The 27,730-nt window shown below is 45.1% G+C and overlaps 1 protein-coding gene across 1 annotated transcript in view; it reads right to left on the reverse strand.

The window, feature by feature from the left end:
* washc4 (WASH complex subunit 4) overlaps window positions 1-27,730 on the reverse strand; it is a 159,910-nt gene that overhangs the window by 42,068 nt on the left and 90,112 nt on the right. The window contains exons 14-19 of the mRNA XM_078235144.1: window positions 26,470-26,596; window positions 22,391-22,516; window positions 14,135-14,242; window positions 7,631-7,777; window positions 7,302-7,381; window positions 7,110-7,215 (exon numbers count right to left, since the gene is read on the reverse strand). Of these exons, the coding sequence (XP_078091270.1) occupies window positions 7,110-7,215; window positions 7,302-7,381; window positions 7,631-7,777; window positions 14,135-14,242; window positions 22,391-22,516; window positions 26,470-26,596 (694 nt within the window). The remainder of the gene's footprint in view (window positions 1-7,109; window positions 7,216-7,301; window positions 7,382-7,630; window positions 7,778-14,134; window positions 14,243-22,390; window positions 22,517-26,469; window positions 26,597-27,730) is intronic.

The raw sequence follows: 27,730 nt of genomic DNA on the forward strand, positions 1-27,730 counted from the left end.
ATGCCCTCATAAGAACAGGATATGGCGCTCGACTCATCGATCGACAGTTCCGACGCGCCACCGCGAAAAACCGCACTGACCTCCTCAGAAGACAAACACGGGACACGGTGGACAGAGTACCCTTCGTCGTCCAGTACTTCCCCGGAGCAGAGAAGCTACGACATCTCCTCTGGAGCCTTCAACATGTCATTGATGAAGATGAACATCTCGCCAAGGCCATCCCCACACCCCCACTTCTTGCCTTCAAACAACCGCACAACCTCAAACAGACCATTGTCCGCAGCAAACTACTCAGCCTTCAGGAGAACAGTGACCACGGCACCACAAAACCCTGCCACAGCAACCTCTGCAAGACGTGCCGCATCATCAACACGGATGCCATCATCTCACGCGAGAACACCATCCACCAGGTACACGGTACATACTCTTGCAACTCGGCCAACGTTGCCTACCTGTTACGCTGCAGGAAAGGATGTCCCGAGGCATGGTACATTGGGGAAACCATGCAGACGCTACGACAATGGATGAATGAACACCGCTCGACAATCACCAGGCAAGACTGTTCTCTTCCTGTTGGGGAGCACTTCAGCGGTCACGGGCATTCGGCCTCTGATCTTCGGGTAAGCGTTCTCCAATGCAGCTAACACGACACACGACAGCGCAGAGTCGCTGAGCAGAGACTGATAGCCAGGTTCCGCACAGACGAGGATGGCCTCAACCGGGATATTGGGTTCATGTCACACTATCTGCAACCCCCACAACCTGCCTGGATGTGCAAAATCTCACAAGCTGTCCTGTCTGGAGACAATACACATTTCTTTAACCTGTGCTTAATGCTCCCTCCACTCACATTGTCTGTACCTTTAAGACTTGATTAGCTGTAAAGACTCGCATTCCAATCATTATTCATGTAAATTGAGTGTGTGTCTTTGTGTCCTGTTTGTGATCAGAACTCCCACCCACCTGACGAAGGGACAGCCTGTTCCGAAAGCTAGTAGCTTTTGCTACCAAATAAACCTGTTGGACTTTAACCTGGTGTTGTTAGACTTCTTACTGTGTTCACCCCAGTCCAACGCCGGCATCTCCACATCATTTTCCCATGTTCTGCATGGTCCGAGCAACCAAGGGAGTTGAGACAGTTAACAGAGAAGGAACACAGAATGGACACTTTTTAAACAGCAGGAAGACAGAGCGATTTTTCTTAATGTTTTGTGCGCATGTGCCTGGAGTCAGTCGGTAGTTCAAGTGAGGGTTAAAGAGGAGAACGCACTATTCAGCAGGCAGCGTTATAGCGGGCAGCGGAGTGAGCAGGTAGCAGAGTGAGAGCTGAAGGGCTTTGGCTCAATGGGCTTAGGAGGAAACGGGCGAGGGAGGGTAGGTTCAGTTTTGAGTTGCTTCAACTTTTAAATCTTAAGTTCTTTCCCTGTGGAATCTGAGGAAAAGGGGCATTATGAATGTGAAGCCAGTTTGCTGTTCTCAGTGCTGGATGTGGGAGGTCGTGGAGTCTCCTAGCCTCCCAGAAGTGCATATCTGCGCTGGGTGCGTCGAGCTGCGGCTCCTAAGGGACCGAGTTAGGGAACTGGAGCTGCAGCTCAAGGACATTCATCTGGTCAGGGAAAACGAGGTGGTGATAGATAGGACTTATAGGCAGGTGGTCACACCGGGGCCACAAGAAGCAGGCAAGTGGGTCACAGTCAGGAAAGGGAAAAGTCAGGTGGGAGAGAGTACCCCAGTGGTTGTGTCCCTTAAAAATAAGTACTCTTGTTTGAGTACTGTTGGGGTGGACAGCCCACCTGGTGGAAGCAGCAGTGGTCGTGCCTCAGGCGCGGAGTCCGGCCTTGTAGCACAGAAGGGTAAGGAAAGGAAGAGGAAGGCAGTGGTGATCGGGGACTCTACAGTGAGGGGGTCAGACAGGCGTTTTGTAGAGGAAGTTGAGAAACGCGGATGGTGGTTTGCCTCCCTGGTGCCGGGATCAGGGATGTTTCTGACCGTATCCAAGAAATCCTGAAGTGGGAGGGAGAGGAGCCAGAGGTCGTGGTGCATACTGGTACCACTGACATAGGCAGGAAAGGGGAAGGGGTTATGAAAAGAGCATATAGGAAGTTAGGTAGGGAGTTAAGAAGGAACGCAAAGGTAGTAATCTCGGGATTGCTGCCTGTGCCACGAGACAGTGAGGAAAGGAACGAAATAAGGTGGAGGATAAATGCGTGGCTGAGGGATTGGAGCAGGGGTCAGAGATTCAGGTTCCTGGATCATTGGGACCTCTTTAGGGGCAGGTGCGACCTGTACAAAAAGGACAGGTTTCACTTAAATCCCAGGGGGACCAATATCCTGGCAGGAAGGTTTGCTAAGGCTACTGGGGAGTGTTTAAACTAGAATGGTTGGGGGGGTGGGAATCAAAATGAGGTGACTGGGAGAGAGAAGGTTAGCTTAAAAATAAAAGGGGCTTGTAGACAGTGTGAGAGGGAGGATAGGCAGGTGACGGAGAAGGGGAGCGCTCAGACCGAAGGGTTGAGATGTGTGTATTTTAACGCAAGGAGTGTAGTGAATAAAATGGATGAGCTTAAAGCGTGGATCACTACTTGGAAGTGTGATGTGATGGCCATTACAGAGACTTGGAAATCTCAGGGACAGGACTGGATACTTCAAGTGCCGGGTTTCAGATATTTCAGGAGGGACAGGGAAGGCGGCAAAAGAGGTGGGGGAGTGGCACTGTTGATCAGGGATAATGTCACGGCTGTAGAAAAGATGGATGCCACAGAGGGATTGTCTACGGAATCTCTGTGGGTGGAGGTTCGCAACAAACAAAGAACAAAGAACAATACAGCACAGGAACAGGGCCTTCGGCCCTCCAAGCCCATGCCGCTCCCTGGTCCAAACTAGACCATTCTTTTGTATCCCTCCATTCCCACTCCGTTCATATGGCTGTCTAGATAAGTCTTAAATGTTCCCAGTGTGTCCGCCTCCACCACCTTGCCTGGCAGCGCATTCCAGGCCGCCACCACCCTCTGTGTAAAATATGTCCTTCTGATATCTGTGTTAAACCTGCCCCCCTTCACCTTGAACCTATGACCCCTCGTGAACGTCACCACCGACCTGGGGAAAAGCTTCCCACCGTTCACCCTATCTATGCCTTTCATAATTTTATACACCTCTATTAAGTCTCCCCTCATTCTCCGTCTTTCCAGGGAGAACAACCCCAGTTTACCCAATCTCTCCTCATAACTAAGCCCTTCCATACCAGGCAACATCCTGGTAAACCTCCTCTGTACTCTCTCCAAAGCCTGGTAGTGTGGCGACCAGAACTGAGTATTCCACATGCGGCCGAACCAACGTTCTATACATCTGCAACATCAGACCCCAACTTCTATACTCTATGCCCCGTCCTATAAAGGCAAGCATGCCATATGCCTTATTCACCACCTTCTCCACCTGTGACGTCACCTTCAAGGATCTGTGGACTTGTACACCCAGGTCCCTCTGCGTATCTACACCCTTTATGGTTCTGCCATTTATCGTATAGCTCCTCCCTACATTATTTCTACCAAAATGCATCACTTCGCATTTATCTGGATTGAACTCCATCTGCCATTTCTTTGCCCAAATTTCCAGCCTATCTATATCCTTCTGTAGCTTCTGACAATGCTCCTCACTATCTGCAAGTCATGCCAATTTTGTGTCGTCCGCAAACTTACTGATCACCCCAGTTACACCTTCTTCCAGATCGTTTATATAAATCACAAACAGCAGAGGTCCCAATACAGAGCCCTGCGGAACACCACTAGTCACAGGCCTCCAGCCGGAAAAAGACCCTTCCACTACCACCCTCTGTCTTCTGTGACCAAGCCAGTTCTCCCACCCATCTAGCCACCTCCCCCTTTATTCCGTGAGATCCAACCTTTTTCACCAGCCTACAAGAAGGGGCCAATAACTTTACTGGGTGTTTTCTATGGGCCGTCCAATAGTAGCAGGGATGTGGAGGAGCAGATTGGGAAGGAGATTCTGGAGAGAAGTGATAGTAACAGAGTGGTCATGATGGGAGATTTTAATTTCCCAAATATTGATTGGAATATCCCTAGGGTAAGGGGTTTAGATGGGGAAGAGTTTGTGAGGTGTGTCCAGGAGGGCTTCCTGACACAGTATGTGGATAAGCCTACAAGAGGAGAGGCTGTACTTGATTTGGTATTAGGGAATGAACCTGGGCAGGTGTCAGATCTCTCAGTGGGAGAGCATTTTGTGGTAGTGATCATAACTCTATCTCCTTTACATTAGCATTGGAGAGAGATAGGATCAGTCAAGCTAGGAAAGTGTTTATTTGGAGTAAGGGCAATTATGAGGCTATTAGACAGGAAATTAGAGGCATAAATTGCAAGGTTTTCTCAGGGAAATGTACAGAAGAAATGTGGCAAATTTTCAAGGAAAATTTGTCCAATGAGACAGGGGAGTTATGGTAGGTTACAGGAACCATGGTGCACGAACGCTGAAGTGAATTTAGTCAAGAAGAAAAGAAAAGCCTACAAAAGGTTCAGGGAGCTAGGTAAAGTTAGAAATCTAGAAGAATATACGACTAGTAGGAAGGAACTTACGAGGGAAATTAGAAGAGCAAGAAGGGGTCATGAGAAGGCCTTGGCAGACAGGATAAAGGAAAACCCCAAGGCATTCTACAAGTATGTTAACAGCAAGAAGATAAGATCTGAAGGAGTAGGACCTATCAAATGTGACGGTGGGAAAGTCTGTATAGAACCGGTAGAAATAGCAGAGGTACTCAATGAATACTTTGCTTCAGTATTCACAGTGGAAAAGGATCTTGGTAGTTGCAGTACAGACCTAGTGAGATAAAGTTAGATAAATCGCCGGGACCGGATGGGATGTACCCCAGGTTACTGTGGGAGGCAAGGGAAGAGATTGCTGAGCCTCTGGCGATGATCTTTGCGTTAATGGAGACGGGAGAGGTTCCGGAGGATTGGAGGATTGTGGACGTTATTCAAGAAAGGCAGAAGAGATAGCCCGGGAAATTATAGACCGGTGAGTCTAACCTTAGTGGTTGGTAAGTTGATGGAGAAGATCCTGAGAGGCAGGATTTATGAACATCTGGAGAGGAATAGTATGATCAGAAATAGCCAGCACGGCTTTGTCCAAGGCAGATCATGCCTTACGAGCCTAATTGAATTTTTTGAAGATGTAACTAGACACATAGACGAGGGAAGAGCGGTAGATGTAGTTTATATGGATTTCAGCAAGGCGTTTGATAAGGTGCCCCATGCAAGGCTTATTGAGAAAGTGAAGGGGCATGGGATACAAGGGGACATTGCTTTGTGGATTCAGAACTGGCTTGCCCACAGAAGGCAAAGAGTGGTTGTCGATGGGTCTTTTTCAGCATGGAGGTTGGTCACCAGTGGAATGCCCCAGGGATCTGTTCTGGGACCCTTGTTCTTTGTGATTTTTACAAATGACCTGGATGAGGAAGTGGAAGGATGGGTTGGCAAGTTTGCTGATGACACAAAGGTTGGTGGTGTTGTGGATAGTGTAGAGGGATGCCAGCAGTTGCAACGAGACATAGATAAGATGCAAGACTGGGCGGAGAAGTGGCAGATGGACTTCAACCCAGATAAGTGTGTGGTGGTTCATTTTGGCAGGTCGAATAGGATGAAAGAATATAATATTAAGGGTAAGACGCTTGGCAGTGTGGAAGAACAGAGGGATCTTGGGCTCCGGGTTCATAGGACGCTCAAAGCGGCGTCGCAGGTAGAGGCTGTGGTTAAGAAGGCGTATGGAATACTGGCCTTCATCAATAGAGGAATTGAGTTTAGAAATGGGGAGATAATGCTGCAGCTGTATAGGACCCTGGTCAGGCCCCATCTGGAGTACTGTGCCCAGTTCTGGTTGCCTCATTACAGAAAGGATGTGGAAGCCATAGAAAGGGTGCAGAGGAGATTTACAAGGATGTTGCCTGGATTAGGTGGCATGCCTTATGAGGATAGGTTGAGAGAGCTAGGTCTTTTCTCCTTGGACAGGCGAAGGATGAGAGGTGACCTGATAGAGGTGTATAAGATGTTGAGAGGTATTGATAGAGTGGATTCTCAGAGGCTTTTACCCAGGGCTGGAATGGCTGCCACAAGAGGTCACAGGTTTAGGGTGTTGGAGAGTAGGTACAGAGGAGATGTTAGGGGTAAGTTTTTCACTCGGAGGGTGGTGGGTGCGTGGAATCAGCTGCCAGTAGAGGTGGCGGAGGCAGATTCGATAGGGTCTTTTAAGAGACTTTTGGATAAGTTCATGGAAGTTAGTAAGCTAGAGGGTTATAGGTAAGCCTAGTAGGTAGGGACATGTTCGGCGCAACTTGTGGGCCGAAGGGCCTGTTTGTGCTGCAGCTTTTCTATGTTCTATGTTAACCCTTGGCTCAACCCGGCCCAAATTGCCCAACCCAAAAACTGGCAAAGTCCAAAAGCTGGCATGGACTCAGTCCCAAGGTTGCCGGTTTCGAAACACTACCTGCACTTTTAAACATATGGTTCTAGCATTCAGGTTGTATAAAAATATCTTTCAAACTTGTTCCATACAAAATCATTTATTCGTTTTTGGGATGTGGGCATTGTAGCAAAACCAGCATAAATTACTCATTCCGAGTTATCCTGAGAAGCAGGTTCTTATTCTTTGTTCCAGTTTGATACAACTGAGTGGTTTGCTCGATCACGTCAGAGGGCAGTCAACAATTAACAACATTTGCATGGGACTGAAGTCACATTCAGGCCAGGCGGAGAAAGGATGGCAGCTTCCTCAACTAAAGGACATTTGTGAACCAGTTACCGTTTTACAACAATTCTAAAGTTTCATGGTCACCATTGCTGATACCAGCCTTGTGTTTAAGTTTCTAAAATTACAAACTTATTTGAAATGGTCAAATCCAAGGTGAGATTTGAACACTCATTCTTTGGATTACTGGTCCAGTAACATGGTCTTTACTTTTGAATGCTATCTGTTTTGTTAGTAATAAGCATATATCATCCAATATACAGAAACAGTTAACTCCTGTACATTGAAATGAATCCTGCAATTCTCATTAATCCAAGCCGTCCAGTTATGTAATCACCAATACAATTTGTCGCCCTTACATGCACTCTTGCAGAATCTACAGCATTGTCATAAACATCATCCAAGTAGATGGGGAAAATGGTTCGATGCCAGTATAAGAAGTTGCAGTTACATAGAACTTGAATCCTGCAAAACACATCAAAAAGATTTAAACTTTGCTACTTGGCCCAGAGTAGCTCGTAACGTGAACGCTTTCTCTCTGTTTTGCTCACCTCTCTCTCAGCTCACTGATCAGGTCTAATTTCTTCAGCACTACTTGCAATACTAATAATTCTTCATCTCGGAATGTTTTCTGCAGAAACCAAAATGAGCAACCAGCCCTTGTTAGATAAGGAGCGAGTGAACATCACCTCTTAGTAGGATTTGAAAGATTACAATGTTCAGGACCTTAAACAAATACCCCAGAACCAGTTAATGACATGCATTGAAAAAGTTTCATATCATAATTTAACTTTAATAATACGGAGAATGTAAATGTTACACTTGCATTTCAAAGAAACAATTATCTTTAGTTCCTTAAGATGCAACACATTATGCTTACCATCTGCGTTCCCACACTTAACGCTAGTGCAACTACTAGCCTACGTTCTTTGGTACTAGGTCCATTGAGAGCATTTTCAGCCAAAACCAGAGCTGACAACACATCCAGACGTCGCTCACTGTACTTCTTATCAGATATCACTCTTTTCTGAAGGAACAAGGGATTATAGACCAATGAGTCTCGCATCAGTGGTGAAAACTACTGGAGTAAATTCTGAAGCAGAAAATTAATCTCCACTTGGAGAAGCAAGGTTTGATCAGGAATAGTCAGCATGGCTTTGTCAAAGGGAGGTCATGCCTAACAAATTTGATTGAATTTTTTGAGGAGGTGACCAGGTGTGTAGTTTATGTGGATTTCAGCAAAGCCTTTAACAAGGTTTATTTATGTATTTGTGTCACAAGTAGGCTTACATTAACACTGCAATGAAGTTACTGTGAAAGTCCCCTAGTTGCCAAACTCCGGCGCCTGTTCGGGTACACTGAGGGAGAATTTAGCATGGCCAATGCACCTAACCAGCATATTTTTCGGACTGTGGGAGGAAACCGGAGCACCCAGAGAAACCCAACAGACACGGAGAACATGCAGACTCCACACAGACAGTAACCCAAGCCATAAATCGAACCCGGGTCCCTGGCGCTGTGAGGCAGCAGTGCCAGTCACTGTGTCACCATGCCGCCACATGGGAGGTTGATAAAGAAGGTAAAACATGGGATCCATAGTAACTTGGCAGGATGGTTCCAAAACTGGCTTAGTGGTAGGAGGCTGAGGGTGGTGGCAGAAGGCCACCACATCAGTACAAATGACATAGGTAAAAAACAAATACAAGGAGCTAGGAAGTTAAGAAATTGGATCTCAAAGGCAGTGATCTTAGGATTACTACCGGTGGTACGTGCTACTCAGTAGAACTTACTTGGGTGGCACAGTGGTTAGCACTGCTGCTTCACAGCACCAGTGACCCGGCCTTGGGTCACTGTCTGTGTGGAGTTTGCACATTCTCCCTGTGTCTGCGTGGGTTTCCTCCGGGTGTTCTGGTTTCCTCTCGCACTCCAAAGATGTGCGAGTTAGGTTGATTGGCAATGCTAAATTGCTCTAGTGTCAGGGGATTAGTAGGGTGAATGCATGGGGTTATGGGAATGGGGCCTGGGTGGGACTGCAGTCAATGCAGGCTTGAAGGGCCGAGAGGCCTCCTTCTGCACAGTCAGGATTCTATGATTTTATACTAGAAATGACAGGATATATCAGATGAATATGTGGCTGAAGAATTAGTGTCGGGGGAGTGTTTCAGATTCCTGGGGCATTGGGATCGGTTCTGGGGAAGGTGGGACCTGTACAAGTTAAATGGGTTACACCTGGGCAGGACTGGGACTGACGCCCTAGGGGGACTGTTTGCTATAGCAGTTGGGGAGGGTTTAAACTGATATGCCAGGGGGATGGGAACCTATGTAAGGAGTCAGAGAAGGAGGGAGCAAGGACAAAAACAAAAGGTAGAAAAGGGAATAACGTAAGTGACAGGCAGAGAATCCAAGGACAAAATTCAAACAGGACAAGAGAGAAAAATATTGGGAGCGAGACAAACAATGTTTAAAAGACAAGCTTAAAGGCTCTGTGCCTTAATGCGCGGAGCATTTGCAAGAAAGTGGATGAACTAATCGTGCAGATAGATATAAACGGGTACAGTATAATTAGCATTGCAGAGACATGGCTGCAGGGTGACCAGGGGTGGGAATTGAATGTCCCAGGGTCTTCAGTATTTAGGACGGACAGGCATAAAGGAAAAGGTGATGGAGTAGCTGCTGGTTAAAGAGGAAATTAACACAATAGTGAGAAAGGATATTAGCTCTGACAACGTGGAGTCTGTATGGGTAGAGTTGAGAAATACCAAGGGTGCAAAAAGCATTAGTGGGTGTCACATATAGACCCCAAACTGCAGTGGCCATGTTGGGAATGGCATTAAACATGAAATTAGAGATGTATATGATTATGGAATATCAGTGATCATGGATGATTTTAATCTGCACATCGATTGGGCAAATCAAATATTAGCCACAATGCCGTCGAGGTGGTATTCCTGGAGTGCATACGGGATGGTTTTCTTGATCAATATGTGGAGGAATACCGACACTATAGTTAAGAAAGCCCACCACCGCCTCTACATTCTCAGAAGACTAAGGAAATTTGGCATGTCAGCTACAACTCTCACCAACTTTTACAGATGCACCATAGAAAGCATTCTTTCTGGTTGTATCACAGTTTGGTATAGCTCCTGCTCTGCCAAGACCGCAAAAAATTACAAAAGGTCGTGAATGTAGCCCAATCCATCTCACAAACCAGCCTCCCATCCATTGACTCTGCCTGCAGTTCCCGCTGCCTCGGAAAAGCAGCCAGCATAATTAAGGACCCCACGCACCCCGGACATTCTCTCTTCCACCTTCTTCCTTCAGGAAAAAGGTACAAGTCTGAGGTCACGTATCAACCGACTCAAGAACAGCTTCTTCCCTGCTGCCATCAGACTTTTGAATGGACCTACCTTGCATTAAGTTGATCTTTCTCTACACCCTAGCTATGACTGTAACACTACATTCTGCACTCTCTCGTTTCCTTCTCTACGAACGGTATGCTTTGTCTGTATAGCGCACAAGAAACTATACTTTTCACTGTATGCTAATATATGTGACAATAATAAATCAAATTAAATTCAAATAAAAGAGCAGGCCATCTTAGATTCCCATCTTAGAAGGGAATCATTGCCAATCTAATTGTACCAGACCCCTTGGGGATGAACAACCATAACATGATAGCATCTTTTATCAAAATGGGAGACTGATATAGTTGATTCAGAGACTAGGTGCTGAATCTTAATAAAGGAAACTATGAAGATATGAGGCGTGAGTTGGCCTTGATAGATTGGGGAGAATTACTTAAAGGGATGACAATGGTTAGGCAATGGCAACATTCAAGGAACGCATGGGGGAACTGCAGCAACTGTTTATTCTTGTCTAGTACAAAAGCAAAATGGATAAGAGGGTCAATCCATAGCTTACAAAGGAAATTAGAGAGAGTATCCGATACAAGAAGCATACAGATTGGCCAAGAAAAATAATAGGTCTGAGGATTGGGAGCAGTTTAGAATTTAGCAAATAAGGACCAAGGGATTGATAAAGAAGGGGAAAATACAATATGAAAGTAAGGGGAGTGTTTTGAGATGGATAGAAAACTGGTTGACAAAGAGGAAACAAAGAATAGGAATTAATGGGCCCTTTTCAAATTGGCAGGCAGTAACTAGTGGGGTGCTACAGGGATCGGTCTTGGGACCCCAGCTATTCACAATATAAATTAATGATTTGGATGAAGGAACAAAATGTGACATCTCAAAGTTTGCAGATGATACCAAGTTGGGTGGGAGGGTGAACTATGATGAGGATGCAGAGATCCTTCAGAATGATCTGGACAGGTTGGGTGAGTGGGCAAATCAATGGCAGATGCAGTATAATTTGGATAAATGTGAGGGTTATTCACTTTGGAAGCAAAAACAAGGCGGCAGATTACTACCTGAATGGCTGCGAATTGGGAGAGGGGAGTGTGCAGCGGGACCTGGGTGTCCTTGTGCACCAGTCACTGAAGGTGAGCATGCAGGTGCAGCAGGCGGTAAAGAAAGCAAATCGTATGTTGGCCTTCAGTGCAAGAGGTCTTGAATACAGAAGCAGGGATGTGTTGCAATTATACAAGGCCTTAGTGAGGGCACACCTAGAATACTGTGTGCAGTTTTGGTCTCCTTTGCTGAGGATGTTCTTGCTCTCGAGTGAATGCAGCAAAGATTTACCAGGTTGATCCGGGGATGACGGGACTGATGTATGAGGAGAGATTGACTAGATTGGGATTGTTTTTGCTGGAGTTCAGACGAATGAAGGGGGAATCTCATAGAGACTTGCATCATCTGATGAAGGAGCAGCACTCCGAAAGCTCGTGCTACCAAATAAACCTGTTGGACTTTAACCTGGTGTTAAAATTCTAACAGGATTAGACAGGATAGGTGCAGGGAAGATGTTTTTGATTTGATTTATTATTGTCACATGTATTAACATAGTGAAAAGTATTATTTCTTGCGCGCTATATAGACAAAACATACCGTTCACAGAGAAGGAAACGAGAGAGTTCAGAATGTAGTGTTACAGTCATAGCTAAGGTGTAGAGAAAGATCAACTTAATGCAAGGTAAGTCCATTCAAAAGTCTGACAGCAGCAGGGAAGAAGCTGTTCTTGAGTCGGCTGGTACGTGACCTCAGACTTTTGTATCTTTTTCCTGAAGGAAGAAGGTGGAAGAGAGAATGTCCGGGGTACGTGGGGTCCGTAATTATGCTGGCTGCTTTGTCGAGGCAGCAGGAAGTGTAGACAGAGTCATTGGATGGGAGGCTGGTTTGCGTGATGTATTGGGCTACATTCACGACCTTTTTTAGTTCCTTGCGGTCTTGGGCAGAGCAGGAGCCATACCAAGCTGTGATACAACCAGAAAGAATGCTTTCTATGGTGCATCTGTAAAAATTGTTGAGAGTCGTAACTGACATGCCAAATTTCCTTCATCTTTTGAGAAAGTAGAGGCGTTGGTGGACTTTCTTAACTATAGTGTCAGCATGGGGGGACCAGGACAGGTTGTTGGTGATCTGGACACCTAAAAACTTGAAGCTCTCGACCCTTTCTACTACTTTCATGTTCCTGATGGTGGGGGAATTCAGAACCAGGGGTCACAGGCTGAGGATTCGGGGTAGACCATTTAGGACAGAAGTGAAGAGACATTTCTTCACCAAAGAGTGGTGAGCCTGTGGAATTCATTACCACAGGAAGTAGTTGATGCCAAAACATTGAATGTATTCAAGAGGTGGCTGGATATAGCACTTGGGGCAAATGGGATCAAAAGTTATGGGCATAAGCAGGATGAGACTATTGAGTTGGACGATCAGCCATGATCATAATGAATGGCAGAGCAGGCTCGAAGGGCCAAGTGGCCTCCCCCTGTTCTTATCTTCAGTGTTTAAGGATGTTTGTGCGACTGGAGGCCAGTGTCATACCACAAGTATCAGTGCTGGGACACTTATTGTTCGTGATATATATAAACTATGTAGATGAGAATGTGGGAGGGATGATAAGTAAACTTATGGATGATACGAAAATTGGCAGGGTGGTTAATAGTGAGGAAGATGGTCTTAGATTGCAGGAAGATATAGACTGGTTGGCAGATCAGTGGCAAGTGGAATTTAATCCTGAAAAATGAGAGGTGATGCACTTTGGAAGGAGTAACAAGACAAAGGAGTGCTCAATGAATGGCAGGATACTAGAATGCTGAGAGTCACAGAGGATCTAGGGGTGACGGTGCTTGCGCACAGATCCCTGAAGGCGGCAGGACAGGTAGTTAAGAAGGCACATGGAAAAGTTATGTTGGAGCTGCACAAAACTTTGGTTGGGCCACAGCTGGAGTAGTGTGCGCAGTTCTGATCACCTCACTATAGGAAGGATGTGATAGCACTAGAAGGGGTACAGAGGAGATTCACCAGGATGTTACCTTGGATGGAGAATTTGAGTTCGGAGAGACTGGATAGGGTTGGATTATTTTCTCTAGGCCAAAGGTGGCTGAGGGGGCACATGATTGAAGTGTATAAGATTATGAGGTGTTTGGATAGGGTAAATAGGAAGCAGCTGTTTTCCTTCGGTGAAGGGACAATAACAAGGGGGTATAATTTTAAGGAGGAGATTCAAAGGGTATCTGAGGAAAATGTTTTTCATTCAGAGGCTGGTGGGAATCTGGAATTCACTGCCTGGGAGGGTAGCAGAGGTGGGAAACCTCACAACCTTTAAAAAGTACATGGATGAGCATTTGAAATATCATAACATTCAAAGCTATGGGCCAAGTGCTGGAAAGTGGGATTAGTGTAGATTTAGTGTAGTTTTTGTCAGTGCAGACTCAATGGGCCAAAGAGCCTCTTCTGTACTGTATGACTCCATAACAATATAATCAACTATCTTCCAAATGACCAATCTTCTTGGCCTGAAATCTAAATCTTCAACACAAGCTGGCATAGGCAACAAGATTCCCAAAGTAGTTATACACTTATTTTAAAAAATTCAAGCTCAGACTGTCTGAAGTTGCAGCTATTGTGTTTTACCCACAGTATATATAATTCTTAAATTAAAGCTCCAAACTGGGTAGTTACAGATGAAAGTTTTTAAAATATTTTTCCCTGGTTTATCTCCCCATTACTGTGGATCCAAAGGAACGCTAACTCTCCCAGAGGTCAGAAATTGACATTTTTACAAAGGTTTTTAAGCATCAACACCAAGACAAATTAAACAATTCAAAAAGCACGAGCTGTTGCTGAATCACCTGAGCTGCAGAAGAATAGAAAACTGATACAGGAAAAGGCACCGATCTTCACATATAGTGAATGCATAGCTCTCAGACTAACATTAACCGCCCCACAAAAACACAATGTATATAGAAATTGAATGTACAAACCTTAGCAATGGCTATTGAATTAAGGGCTTGATGCTGAAGGCTGTGAGCAATATGATACACAGAATCTGCGATAACCATTGTTCTCCTATGGACAGTGTGCTCAATTGCCTAAAAAACAAGAATGCCAAATAATTTATTGTAAGTTATAAATCCGTTCAAAATATAACACATCTTACATGCTTTAATTAGTGAGGACTTGATAACCTACCTTAAAAAAATTATCAGAAAACATTTCAATCAGCTCCCAGCAAAGTTATGTTCCGACTGAGTACTATCAATACCGACCAATTGGATCTTGGGCATCTTAAACTGGATTGCCCAAACTTCCAATAGATACTAGAACCACCAAAATATCTCTCCTGATGAATACTTTACACAACTTGCATTTACAGAGCATCTTTAGCATAGGAAAATATCCCAAGCACTTCAGAGGCACAATCAGGAAAAGATGCGAAACCAAAAGAATAGATATTGTGATGGATGAGCAAAATCTTGGTCAAGAGTAGGTTGCATGGGATTTTTAAACATGGAAAGGGAGGCACAGAGGTTTAGAAGGATCACCAGGTACGATTACAAGGCAAATAAATGATAAGTGGGATTAGAAACCAGTGTAGGTCAGCAAGCATGGGGATGGGTTTGTCACTTGACTATGGGCAGCAGGACCTTTGTTCAGTTGACGTTTACAATAGGTGGATAACGTAAGGTGGCAAGAACATTGAATTAGTGGTGTCTGGAACTGACAAAGAAATCAATAAGAATTTCAGCAGCAGATAGGCTGAGGTCGGGGGTGAGACAAGTGATGTTCTGGCTGTGGAAGGTGTTTTATGTGATTGAGGGGAAATTAGTTCAAAGTTCAGAGCACATTGATGCTGTGAACAGTCTGATTCAACCCAAGACAGAGCTGGAGTTGACATTGATGGCAGTGTCAAGAGTCCTGGCATGAGCTGGAAAAAAAAATTCTCTGGTTTTCCCAATGTTTAACTGGAGAAAATTGCAACTCATTCACAACAGGGTGTCAGACAAGCATTGATTCGGAGGTCAAAAGAATTAAAGCACAGCGGGTGTACCTACATCACAGGGTTCAAGAAGGCAGCTCACCACCATCTTCCTAAAGGCAATTAAAGATGAGAAATAAATGCTGGACAGCCAGCAATGCCCACATCACTAAATTATTATTTTTTTTTTAAATGGAAGTTGACGCCATGTCCAAAGATGAGGACAGCAGTTAGATATAGGGAGATGGTTGCATAGTGATGTCACTGGACATTAGCCCAAGTTAATGCTATGGGGACAAGGGTTCAAATTCAGTTAATAAATCAGGGACATAAAGCTAGTCTCAGTAATGGTGACCATAAAACTATGATTGATAGTTTCTGTATTGACATGGTGGTGCAGTGGTTACCACTGCTGCCTCACAGCGCCACAGACCCATATTCAATTCCAGTCTTGGGTGATTGTGTGGAGTTTGCACATTTTCCTGTGGCTGCATGGGTTTCCTGCCACAGTCCACCTCAGTGGTGGTACGAACGTAAAATTCACTACAATAGGGCATGTTTTAAACAATTAATATAGATGCATTTAAGGGGAAAGTAGGCAAGCCAATGCCTCCCGGAAGTCCATATCTGTGCCAGATGCGTGGAACTGCAACTCCTGAGGGATTGTGTAAGGGAGCTGGAGCTGCGGCTCGATGACCTCAGTTTAGTGAGGGAACATGAGAGATTAATAGATAGAAGTTATAATCAGGTAGTGACACCAGGGTCTCGGAAGGAAGACATGTGGGTCACAGTTAGGAGAGGTAATAGTCAGAAGGGTGATGTGCCAGAAAGTACCCCAGTGGCAGTCTCCCATAAAAGAAAGGGATGGGCAACAGATGGGATAAGGGAAGGGAGTGAGCAGTCTGTGGAGGGATCCCCTGTGGTTGTCCCCCTCCAAAATAGGTATATTGTTTTGGATTCTGAGGAGGGGGATGACCCTCCAGGGGTAAGCCACGAGGACCAGATCGTCTGCACAGAGACAGGCTCAGGGGTTCGGAAGGGAAAGAAGGGGTTTAGGAGAGCGATAGTGGTGGGGGACACAATGGTTAGAGGCACGGACAGGCGGTTCTGTGGGAGCAAACGGGAATCGAGGATGGTAGTCTGCCTCCCTGGTGCCGAGGTACTGGATGTCTCCGAGAGGGTTGGAATCATATTAAAAAAGGAAGGTAGTCAAACGGACGTAATTATACACATTGGTGAAAATGATGTAGGTAGGAAGAGCAGGCGGGTCATACGAGAGAAATTCAGGGAGATGGGTGCTAGGCTAAAAAGTAAGGCCTCCAGGGTAGCAATCTCTGGACTGCTCCCGGTGTCTAGTCCAAGTGAGGCTAGGAACAGAGAGATTCTACAGTTGAACGCATGGCTAAAGGACTGGTGCAAGAGGGAGGGTTTTAAATTCATAGATAACTGGGAAATCTTCAAGTCAGGATGACAACTGTACAGAAAGGATGGGTTACACTTTAACTGGAAGGGAGCAACTATCCTGGCTGGGAGCTTTGCTAGTGTGTTTCGGCAGGATTTAAACTAGCGTGGCAGGGGGGTGGGGAACAAAGCAGTAGGTCAGTAAGTACTGAGGCTGGGGTTGAGCTGGAGGCCAGGGCAAGACTAGCTAAGAGGAGGAGCACTCTGGAGGAGGATGACCTGAGTGAGCCTGGAGGTCTGGAGTGCATCTGCTTCAATGCGAGGAGCGTAACAGGTAAGACAGGCGAACTTAGGGCCTTAATGCTTACGCGGAATTTGGATGTGGTTGCGGTGACGGAGACTTGGTTAAAAGGACAGGACTGGCAGCTGAATATTCCGGGGTATAAGTGTTTTAGGCGAGACAGAGGAGGGGCTAAAAAAGGTGGGGGAGTAGCGATATTAGTTAGTGAGCATATTACCGCGGTGCAGAGGGTAGACAACTTAGAGGGGTCATGTACTGAGTCACTGTGGGTGGAACTCAGAAACAGGAAGGGTGCAGTCACTATGCTGGGGGTGTACAACAGACCACCCAACAGCCCACGGGAAGTGGAGGAAAGGATATGTCAGCAGATTCTGGATATGTGCAGAAAAATTAGGGTTGTTGTAGTGGGGGACTTTAATTTCCCTGCTATAGACTGGAAGGTGCTTAGAGCTGGGGTTCCGGACGGGGAGGAATTTGTAAAATGCATACTGGAAGGTTCTTTGGAACAGTATATAGATAGCCCAACTAGAGAGGGGGCTATACTGGACCTAGTTCTGGGAAATGAGCCCGGTCAGATCAAGTTTCGGTAGGGGAACATGTGGCAAATAGTGACCACAACTATGTTAACTTTAGGATAGTAATGGACAAGGATGAGTGCTGTCCTATGGGCAGGGTGCTAAATTGGGGGAATGCTAACTATAGCCGGATTAGGCAGGAATTGGTGGACGTTGATTGGGAGAGGATGTTCGAGGGCAAGTCCACGTCTGGCATGTGGGAGTCTTTTAAGGAACAATTGATAAGGCTGCAGGACAGGCATGTGCCTGTAAAAAGGAAAGATAGGAAAGGTAGGATTCGAGAGCCGTGGATAACCAGGGAAATTGATGATCTGATTAAAATGAAAAGGGAGGCATATGTTAAGTCCAGGCAACTGAAAACAGATGGAGCTCTGGAGGAATACAGAGAGAGTAACGGGGAGTTAGAAGGGCAAAAAGAGGTCACGAGATGTTCTTGGCAGGCAGGATTAAGGAGAATCCTAAGGCATTCTATTCATACATTAGGAACAAAAGAGTTGTCAGGGAGAAAATCGGACCTCAGGGACAAAGGAGGGGAATTATGCTTAGAACCCAAGGGAATAGGGGAGATCCTAAATGAATACTTTACATCGGTATTCACGAAGGAGAGGGACGTGTTAACCGGGAGTGTCTCGGAGGGAGGTGTTGACCCGTTAAAGAAAATCTCCATTACAAGGGAGGAAGTGATAGGTTTTTTAGGGAACATTAAAACTGACATTTTTTAGGGAACATTAAAACCCAGGACCTGGCATCTATCCTAGACTGCTCAGGGAGACAAGAGATGAAATTGCTGGGCCTCTGACGGAAATCTTTGTCGCTTCTTTCGACACAGGTGAGGTCCCTGAGGATTGGAGGATAGCGAATGTGGTCCCGTTGTTTAAGAAGGGTAGCAGGGATAACCCGGGAAATTATAGGCCGGTGAGCTTGACCTCCGCGGTAGGGAAGTTGTTGGAGAGGATTCTTAGAGACAGGATGTATGTGCATTTAGAACGGAACAATCTCGTTAGTGACAGACAGCATGGTTTTGTAAGAGGGAGGTCGTGCCTTACAAATTTGGAGGAGTTTTTTGAGGAAGTGACAAAAACGGTTGACGAAGGAAGGGCCGTGGATGTCGTCTATATGGATTTCAGTAAGGCATTTGACAAAGTCCCACATGGCAGGTTGGTTAAAAAGGTTAAGGCTCATGGGATACAAGGAGAACTGGCTTGGCCATAGGAAGAAGTTTAACAACACCAGGTTAAAGTCCAACAGGTTTATTTGGTAGCAAAAGCCACACAAGCTTTCGAGGCTCTGAGCCCCTTCTTCAGGTGAGTGGGAATTCTGTTCACAAACAGAACTTATAAGACACAGACTCAATTTACATGAATAATGGTTGGAATGCGAATACTTACAACTAATCCAGTCTTTAAGAAACAAAACAATGGGAGTGGAGAGAGCATCAAGACAGGCTAAAAGATGTGTATTGTCTCCAGACAAGACAGCCAGTGAAACTCTGCAGGTCCACGCAACTGTGGGAGTTACAAATAGTGTGACATAAATTCTGATTCTAGGATCGCATGATAAAGACTCAGGAGGAAAAAAGCAGAAATATTTATGTGAAATAGTGTGACATAAACCCAATATCCCGGTTGAGGCCGTCCTTGTGTGTGCGGAACCTGGCTATCAGTTTCTGCTCCGCGACTCTGCGCTGTCGTGTGTCGCGAAGGCCGCCTTGGAGAACGCTTACCCGAATATCAGAGGCCGAATGCCCGTGACCGCTGAAGTGCTCCCCAACAGGAAGAGAACAGTCTTGCCTGGTGATTGTCGAGCGGTGTTCATTCATCCGTTGTCGCAGCGTCTGCATAGTTTCCCCAATGTACCATGCCTCGGGACATCCTTTCTTGCAGCGTATCAGGTAGACAACGTTGGCCGAGTTGCAAGAGTATGTACCGTGTACCTGGTGGATGGTGTTCTCACGTGAGATGATGGCATCTGTGTCGATGATCCGGCACGTCTTGCAGAGGTTGCTGTGGCAGGGTTGTGTGGTGTCTTGGTCACTGTTCTCCTGAAGGCTGGGTAGTTTGCTGCGGACAATGGTCTGTTTGAGGTTGTGCGGTTGTTTGAAGGCAAGAAGTGGGGGTGTGGGGATGGCCTTGGCGAGATGTTCGTCTTCATCAATGACATGTTGAAGGCTCCGGAGGAGATGCCGTAGCTTCTCCGCTCCGGGGAAGTACTGGACAACGAAGGGTACTCTGTCCACTGTGTCCCGTGTTTGTCTTCTGAGGAGGTCGGTGCGGTTTTTCGCTGTGGCGCGTTGGAACTGTTGATCAATGAGTCTAGCGCCATATCCTGTTCTTATGAGGGCATCTTTCAGCGTCTGGAGGTGTCTGTTGCGATCCTCCTCATCCGAGCAGATCCTGTGTATACGGAGGGCTTGTCCGTAGGGGATGGCTTCTTTAACGTGTTTAGGGTGGAAGCTGGAGAAGTGGAGCATCGTGAGGTTATCCGCTCGACAATCACCAGGCAAGACTGTTCTCTTCCTGTTGGGGAGCACTTCAGCGGTCACGGGCATTCGGCCTCTGATATTCGGGTAAGCGTTCTCCAAGGCGGCCTTCGCGACACACGACAGCGCAGAGTCGCGGAGCAGAAACTGATAGCCAGGTTCCGCACACACAAGGACGGCCTCAACCGGGATATTGGGTTTATGTCACACTATTTCACATAAATATTTCTGCTTTTTTCCTCCTGAGTCTTTATCATGCGATCCTAGAATCAGAATTTATGTCACACTATTTGTAACTCCCACAGTTGCGTGGACCTGCAGAGTTTCACTGGCTGTCTTGTCTGGAGACAATACACATCTTTTAGCCTGTCTTGATGCTCTCTCCACTCCCATTGTTTTGTTTCTTAAAGACTGGATTAGTTGTAAGTATTCGCATTCCAACCATTATTCATGTAAATTGAGTCTGTGTCTTATAAGTTCTGTTTGTGAACAGAATTCCCACTCACCTGAAGAAGGGGCTCAGAGCCTCGAAAGCTTGTGTGGCTTTTGCTACCAAATAAACCTGTTGGACTTTAACCTGGTGTTGTTAAACTTCTTACTGTGTTTACCCCAGTCCAACGCCGGCATCTCCACATCTTGGCCATAGGAGACAGAGGGTAGTGGTCGAAGGGTCTTTTTCCGGCTGGAGGTCTGTGACCAGTGGTGTTCCACAGGGCTCTGTACTGGGACCTCTGCTATTTGGTGATATATATATAAATAATTGATTTGGAAGAAGGTGTAACTGATGTTATCAGCAAGTTTGCAGATGACACGAAGATGGCTGGACTTGCGGATAGCGATGAGCATTGTCGGGCAATACAGCAAGATATAGATAGGCTGAAAAATTGGGCGAAGAGGTGGCAGATGGAATTTAATCCAGATAAATGCGACGTGATGAATTTTGGAAGAAATAATGTAGGGAGGAGTTATACAATAAATGGCAGAGCCATCAAGAGTATAGAAACACTGAGGGACCTAGGTGTGCAAGTCCACAGATCCTTGAAGGTGGCAACACAGGTGGAGAAGGTGGTGAAGAAGGCATATGGTATGCTTGCCTTTATAGGACGGGGTATAGAGTATAAAAGCTGGAGTCTGATGATGCAGCTGTATAGGACGCTGGTTAGGCCACATTTGGAGTACTACGTCCAGTTCTGGTTGCCGCACTACCAGAAGGACGTGGAGGCGTTAGAGAGAGTGCAGAGAAGGTTTACCAGGATGTTGCCTGGTATGGAGGGTCTTAGCTATGAGGAGAGATTGGGTAAACTGGGGGCGTTCTCCCTGGAAAGACGGAGAATGAGGGGAGATCTAATAGAGGTGTACAAGATTATGAAGGGGATAGATAGGGTGAACGGTGGGAAGCTTTTTCCCAGATCAGAAGTGATGATCACAAGTTGTCACGGGCTCAAGGTGAGAGGGGCGGAGTATAACTCAGATATTAGAGGGATTTTGTTTTTTACACAGAGGGTGGTGGGGGCCTGGAATGCGCTGCCAAGTAGGGTGGTGGAGGCAGACACGCTGACATCGTTTAAGGCTTACCTGGATAGTCAGTTGAGCAGCCTGGGAATGGAGGGATACAAACGATTGGTCTAGTTGGACCAAGGAGTGGCACAGGCTTGGAGGGCCGAAGGGCCTGTTTCCTGTGCTGTACTGTTCTTTGTTCTTTATGTAGAAGAGTATTGATGCTTACAATGGTAGATTTAGTGAGGAATGTTGGGAGGAGGCTCAAGTGTACATACATCTTGAAAAGAGGCCTGAACAATCCTCATCCACCACCACTCTCCTCTGTATGGCTGAACCCGTTCTCTCTCTCTCTCTCTCTCAACAACTCCTTTCTCACTCATCCCACTTTCTCCAAATCAAAGGTGTAGCAATGGATACCTGTATGGGTCCTAGCTACGCTTGTCTTTTTATGGGGTATGTGGAACATTCCTTGTTCCAGGATTACCCAGGCCCCTTCCCACAGCTCCTTCACCGGTACATCGATGACTATTTTGGTGCCACATCATGCTCTCATCCGGACCTGGAAAAATTCATCAACTTCGCTTCCAGTTTCCACCCCTCCATCACCTTCACCTGGTCCATCTCAGACACTTCCCTTCTCTTCTTTGACCTTTCTGTCTCCATTTCCGGCAATAGACTATCTACCAATATCCATTACAACCCCACTATCCCAGAGTGCCATTAGAAGATGCAAGTACATAAATAAATTTCATGTGGAGAAGTTAAAATAGCAAGTGGGAAATTAATGAACTGTCTGCCATGGTATCAAAAAAATCTGACGGAGAATACATGAAAAGTGCAATAGAAATGGTCACCTCTGGTCAATTCTGCAGTTATTCATACAGATAATTAAAAATCACTTTTTACTCACATGAAGTTAAAAGAAATAAAATCTAAGCTCAATTTTCATGATATTAATAAATAAATGAACCGGATATTAAGTGGCCTATATTTCTAACTGCTTACCTTTAAAAGTTCCACAAGTCTACATAGAGCTTTCACAGATGTTTTGGTCATGGGTTTCTGCATGGACATGTATAGATTCATTGTGGTTCGGACAATATTACCGAGGCTGTTTGCATAAAGAATACCCTAAAGATTCAAAAAAAAAGGTTAAATTCGAGTTGGTCTTCCATAGAACATACCACACTGCATTCATTTATAGTTGATTACAAACGATGTCAATTCAAGTTCACAAGCATAATGGATCCAAAATCTGTTGGAGTGGAGCATCTCATGGCGTACCAAGCTAGTTAGTTAGACATTTTCCTGCAATCTTCAGCTGCAAATGCTTTGCTCGAAGTTGCTGGAAGTACAAACTACAAACAGCAAGGAGACATCTGAAATCGTGGCAAAATCCAGGGCCAATGGGGCATTTCCTTAACCTCTGAAATTTAAGATTGAAGAATAAACAGAGCTAAGTGGGTGAATTCAATATCAAATCAGGAACAGAAATAGAAAGGGAAAGATAGATTAGATTAAAGGAAAGAGGAAAAAGACATCTACAAAATAAAAATGTACAATTTGACATTAATATCTCGAACAATTTACTCCCTGAAGGAATGTGGACCCCCCACTTTTAAAATTCACTTCCTGTGTCAGTTAAGATGATTGGCAGTTATCACATTGTTAAAAGGATATCTGCTGGTAATTCTTTACTCTCGATGTTACATTTAAATCCATAGAAATCCTACAGTGCAGAAAGAGGCTATTCGGCCCATCGAGTCTGCACCGACAACAATCCCACCCAGGCCCTATCCCCGTATCCCTACATATTCATCTGCTAATCCCTCTTACCCTATTTACCCACTAATCCACGCATCCCGGGACACGAAGGGTCAATTTAGCTTGGCCAATCAACCTAACCTGCACATCTTTGGACTGTGGGAGGAAACCCACGCAGACACGGGAAGAATGTGCAAACTCCGCACAGGCAGTGACCCGAGCCGGGAATCGAACCTAGGTCCCTGGAGCTGTGAAGCAGCAGTGCTAACCACTATGTTACTGTGCCGTAAAGGACAATGATGCTCAAATGCAGCAACTCCATGAATGGATTCACAGGATAGATTCAGAGAAAGCACGGCATGGAAACAGGTCATTCAGTTCAACCAGGATATCCTGGTGTTCATGATCCACTTTAACCCCCTCCTATCTCTTCCCACTGAATCTACAATTGTAACCCTCTATTCCCTTCTCCTGCATGAAACTGTGGCAGCTGAAGGTGAGCAGCATTCCTGAAATGCTGATAAGGGCCAGGCAATGACCATCTCCATTGAGAGATTCTTATCTCCCCTTGATATTCAAATGGTATTACCATTGCTGAATCTCCCACTATCGCCACTTGGGGGTTACCATTGACCAGAAACTGAAGTGGACCAGCATAAAAATACTGTGGTTACCAGAGTAAATCAAACACTGGGAATTTTGAGATAAGTAACTCATAGGGACAAAGAAATTAGAAGCAGAAATAGGCAGATTCAACCCTTCGAGCCTGCTGCATCATTCAAAAAGATCATGGCTGATCTCTCCTTGGTCTCAAATCCATCTTCCTACCTGGTCTGCATGTCCCTTTAACCTGTTTATTATTCGAAATATATCGATCTCGCCTCCTCAGTCCCAAAAATCTATCCACTACTTACAAGGTACAAGACAGGGGCATGATGGAATACTATCCATTTGCCTGGATCAGTGCATTTCAACAACATTTAAGCAGCTCAATACCATCCAGACAAAGCAGCCTGCTTGATCCATCAAGCTAAACATGAACTCCTTCCACCACTGACATAAAATGGCATCAGCAGGTACTGCATGCAAGGCTCCCTGCAGCAACGCACCAAGGTTCCTTCAACAGCACCTTCCAAAGCCATAACCTTATATTAGGGACCAGATTAGAAACTCCAAGGTTATCATAGACCGCAATATTTTTTGATTTTGACATTAGTGTGAGCATAAGGTGTTTTACTCTTTTACTCCAGGTGTGATTCTATTGACCCACTAGGAAGCTTTTATTAAAACAAACTTTATTTAACAATACTATTTAGTTATAACTAGCAGAATAAGCATAACTAATCAAAATACTTGAGCATGACAGGTATAATTCGTAACAGCTAGCTATAAATTAGTTCCAATTTAAGCAATATCCCCCAAAGACTTCAGCTCCTCTTCAGGTTCAGTTAACAAACCACACAGGCATACGTAGGTTGCTAGTACTCCAGCCTTTTGATTCTTCTGTTCAGAGATGCAGAGAGACATGTGTTTTCTGACTCTCAGGCAACAGCCTACAGATAAGGACCTGTCTTCAAACAGTAGAACACCAGAGAGAGGGGGAGAAAACACCTTTGGTGTCTTTTGCAGACCTCGGGAGAGAGATACGCATTTTCTATAGCAGAGGCCGGCAGAGACACTGCTCTGTACAAATTCAAAGGAAGCCTAGCTCCTCCCATTCACATGATTTTCTTCTTGTCAATCAACCTAATGAAACCCTACTCTGCAACCCTAAAGGACAAACCGATAATAACAAAACTGTATTTACTCAAGATTAAAACAAACACTCCCATAATTAGGAGCAATTATTCTTCTGCATGCTCAGAATTGTTAAACAGAGTTGAATCTTCACAAGAAACATGACACAAATACATTTATACAAATACATGTGATCTTATAGAGGTCTATAAAATAATGGGGGGCACAGATCAGCCAGATAGTCAATATCTTTTCCCAAAGGTAGGGGAGTCTAAAACTAGAGGCCATAGGTTTAAGGTGAGAGGGGAGAGATACAAAGTGCACAGAGAGGCAATTTTTGCACACAGAGGGTGGTGAGTGTCTGGAACAAGCTGCCAGAGGCAGTAGTTGAGACGGGTACAATTTTGTCTTTTAAAAAGTGTTTAGACAATTACGTGGGTAAGATGGGTTTAGAGGGATATGGGACAAAGGTGGGCAATTGGAACTAGCTTAGTGGTTTAAAAAAAAGGCCGCAATGAACAAGTTGGGCCGAAGGGCCTGTTTCCATCCTGTCAACCTCTATGGCTATGGCTCTATGACTATAAAATAATGAGGGGCATGGACAAGGTAGATAGTCAATATCTTTTCCCAAATGTAGGGGAGTCTAAAACGAGAGGGCATAGGTTTACGAGAGGGCATAGTTTAAGGTGAGAGGGGAGATACAAAAGTGTCCAGAGGAGCAATTTTTTCACAGAGAGTGGTGAGTGTCTGGAACAAGCTGCCAGAGGTAGTAGTAGAGGTGGGTATAATTTTATCTTTTAAAAAGCATTTAGATAGTTACATGAGTACGATGGGTATAGAGGGATATGGGCCAAATGCGGGCAATTGGGATTAGCTTGGGGTTTTTTTAAAAAATAAGGGCAGCATGGACAAGTTGGGCCAAAGGGCCTGTTTCCATGCTGTAAACCTCTATGACTCTATTTCTTAAAGGCACAGTATCATCACATGTATTACCTAGAAGGACAAAGGCAGCAGATGCATGGGAATAACCACCATCTGAAAGATCCCCATCTAAGCCACAGACCATCCTAACTTGGAATCATATCATCCTTCATTGTCACTGGGTGAAAATCCTGGAATTGGCTTCCTAACAGTTCCAAGAGTATACCTACAGCACATTGATTATATAAATTCAAGATAGTACCTCACCATTACATTCGCAAGGACAATTAGGAATAGGTGGAAAATGCTGGCGTGGCCAGCGACACCCATAAATGAAAGAAATAAATGATGGAACAGCATATAATCGCCCTGCAACTAGTGGCTTCTGGCAATTGCTGGGAGTTTTTCTTCCCCGTCATGAGATGCTAGACATTTTGCACATTAAAAATGGTGTGCATCACTCAGACACCATTATTATTTCAGCAAATTCTGGGCCATTATATGACTTAAGACACCAATTGTCAATTTTCATACAAAACCGAGGCCCAGAATACTTAAGAAAATGCACAAAAATTTTAAGATCCCAGCTAGTTTCCAAACCAACAAAATTCATGATCTGCCTTTATCTTGAGCAGTAAATAAATCAGATTTTAAATTCTTACCTGTATAAAAATGTTGCATCTGTTGGACAGATCCTCAGTAAACTTGTCCACACTCTGCACCTTGGACAAGATGGATTCCATTTTCATCATCCATGAGCTTACAAACAAGTAATATGACTGCACATCTCTACAAAATAATAATATACTTCAATCAGAAAAGATTAAACCTACTCAAATAGAGTACTTATCCTCGCCTGCATTTTCCCATTGACCCCAAGTATCCTCTTATAACAAATTCCAAGTAACCATTCTTCACAGATAGAATCATAGAATCCCTACAGTGCAAAAGGAGGCCATTCGCCCCATCGAGTCTGCACCAGCCATAATCCTACCCAGGCCCTATTCCTGTAACCCCACAGATTTACCCTGCTAATCCCCCTGAAACGAGGGCTAATTTAGCATGGCCAATCAACCTAATCTTTGGACTGTGGGAAGAAACCGGAACACCCGGAGGAAACCCACGTAGACGCGGGGAGAACATGCAAATTCCACACAGACAGTGACCAGAGGCCGGAATTGAACCCAGGTCCCTGGCGCTGAGAGACAGCAGTGCTAACCACCATGCCACCCCATGTTGTAAGATTGGATGGGCTGAATGATCACTTTCAGAACAGAAGGCTGGGTGTGGGGCGCGCCGAGGAGGGGGTGGGGGGCGGGGGCCTGCCGCTAAACTATACAAGGTACTAGTTAGACCATACCTGGAATAGTGTGAACAATTTTGGTTCCTTTATACTGGAATTGGAGCAGTTCAGAGAAAGTTCACTAGGTTGATCCTGGTATGGAGGGATTTTCTTATGAGGAGAGGTTGAGTAAATTGGGCCTGTACTCATTGAAGTTTAGAAAAATGAGAGGCAGCCTTATTGAGAATATATAGGATTCTCAGGGGGCTTAACGGGGTAGATGCTGAGAGGATGTTTCCCCTTGTGGGAGAATCTAGGACCAGAAGGCATAATCTCAGACTAAGGGGTCACCCATTTAAGACAGAGATGAGGAATTTCTTCTCTCAGAGGGTAGTGAATTGTGGACTTTTCTACCGTGGAGAGGTGTGGAGGCTGGTTCGTTAAGTATGTTCAAGGCTAAACGAGACAGATTTTTAGTCAGTAAAGGAATCAAAGATTATGGGGATATGGCAGGAAAGTGGCGTTAAGGATTGTCAGATTTGTCATGATCTCGTTGAATAGCAGAGCAGACGCGATGGGCTGAATGGTCTACTTCTGCTCCTACGTCTTATGATCTTATTATCTTATTATCCATATCCCTT

Source organism: Mustelus asterias, chromosome 19, assembly GCF_964213995.1.
Source record: "Mustelus asterias chromosome 19, sMusAst1.hap1.1, whole genome shotgun sequence".
In the NCBI taxonomy this organism is placed as follows: domain Eukaryota; kingdom Metazoa; phylum Chordata; class Chondrichthyes; order Carcharhiniformes; family Triakidae; genus Mustelus; species Mustelus asterias.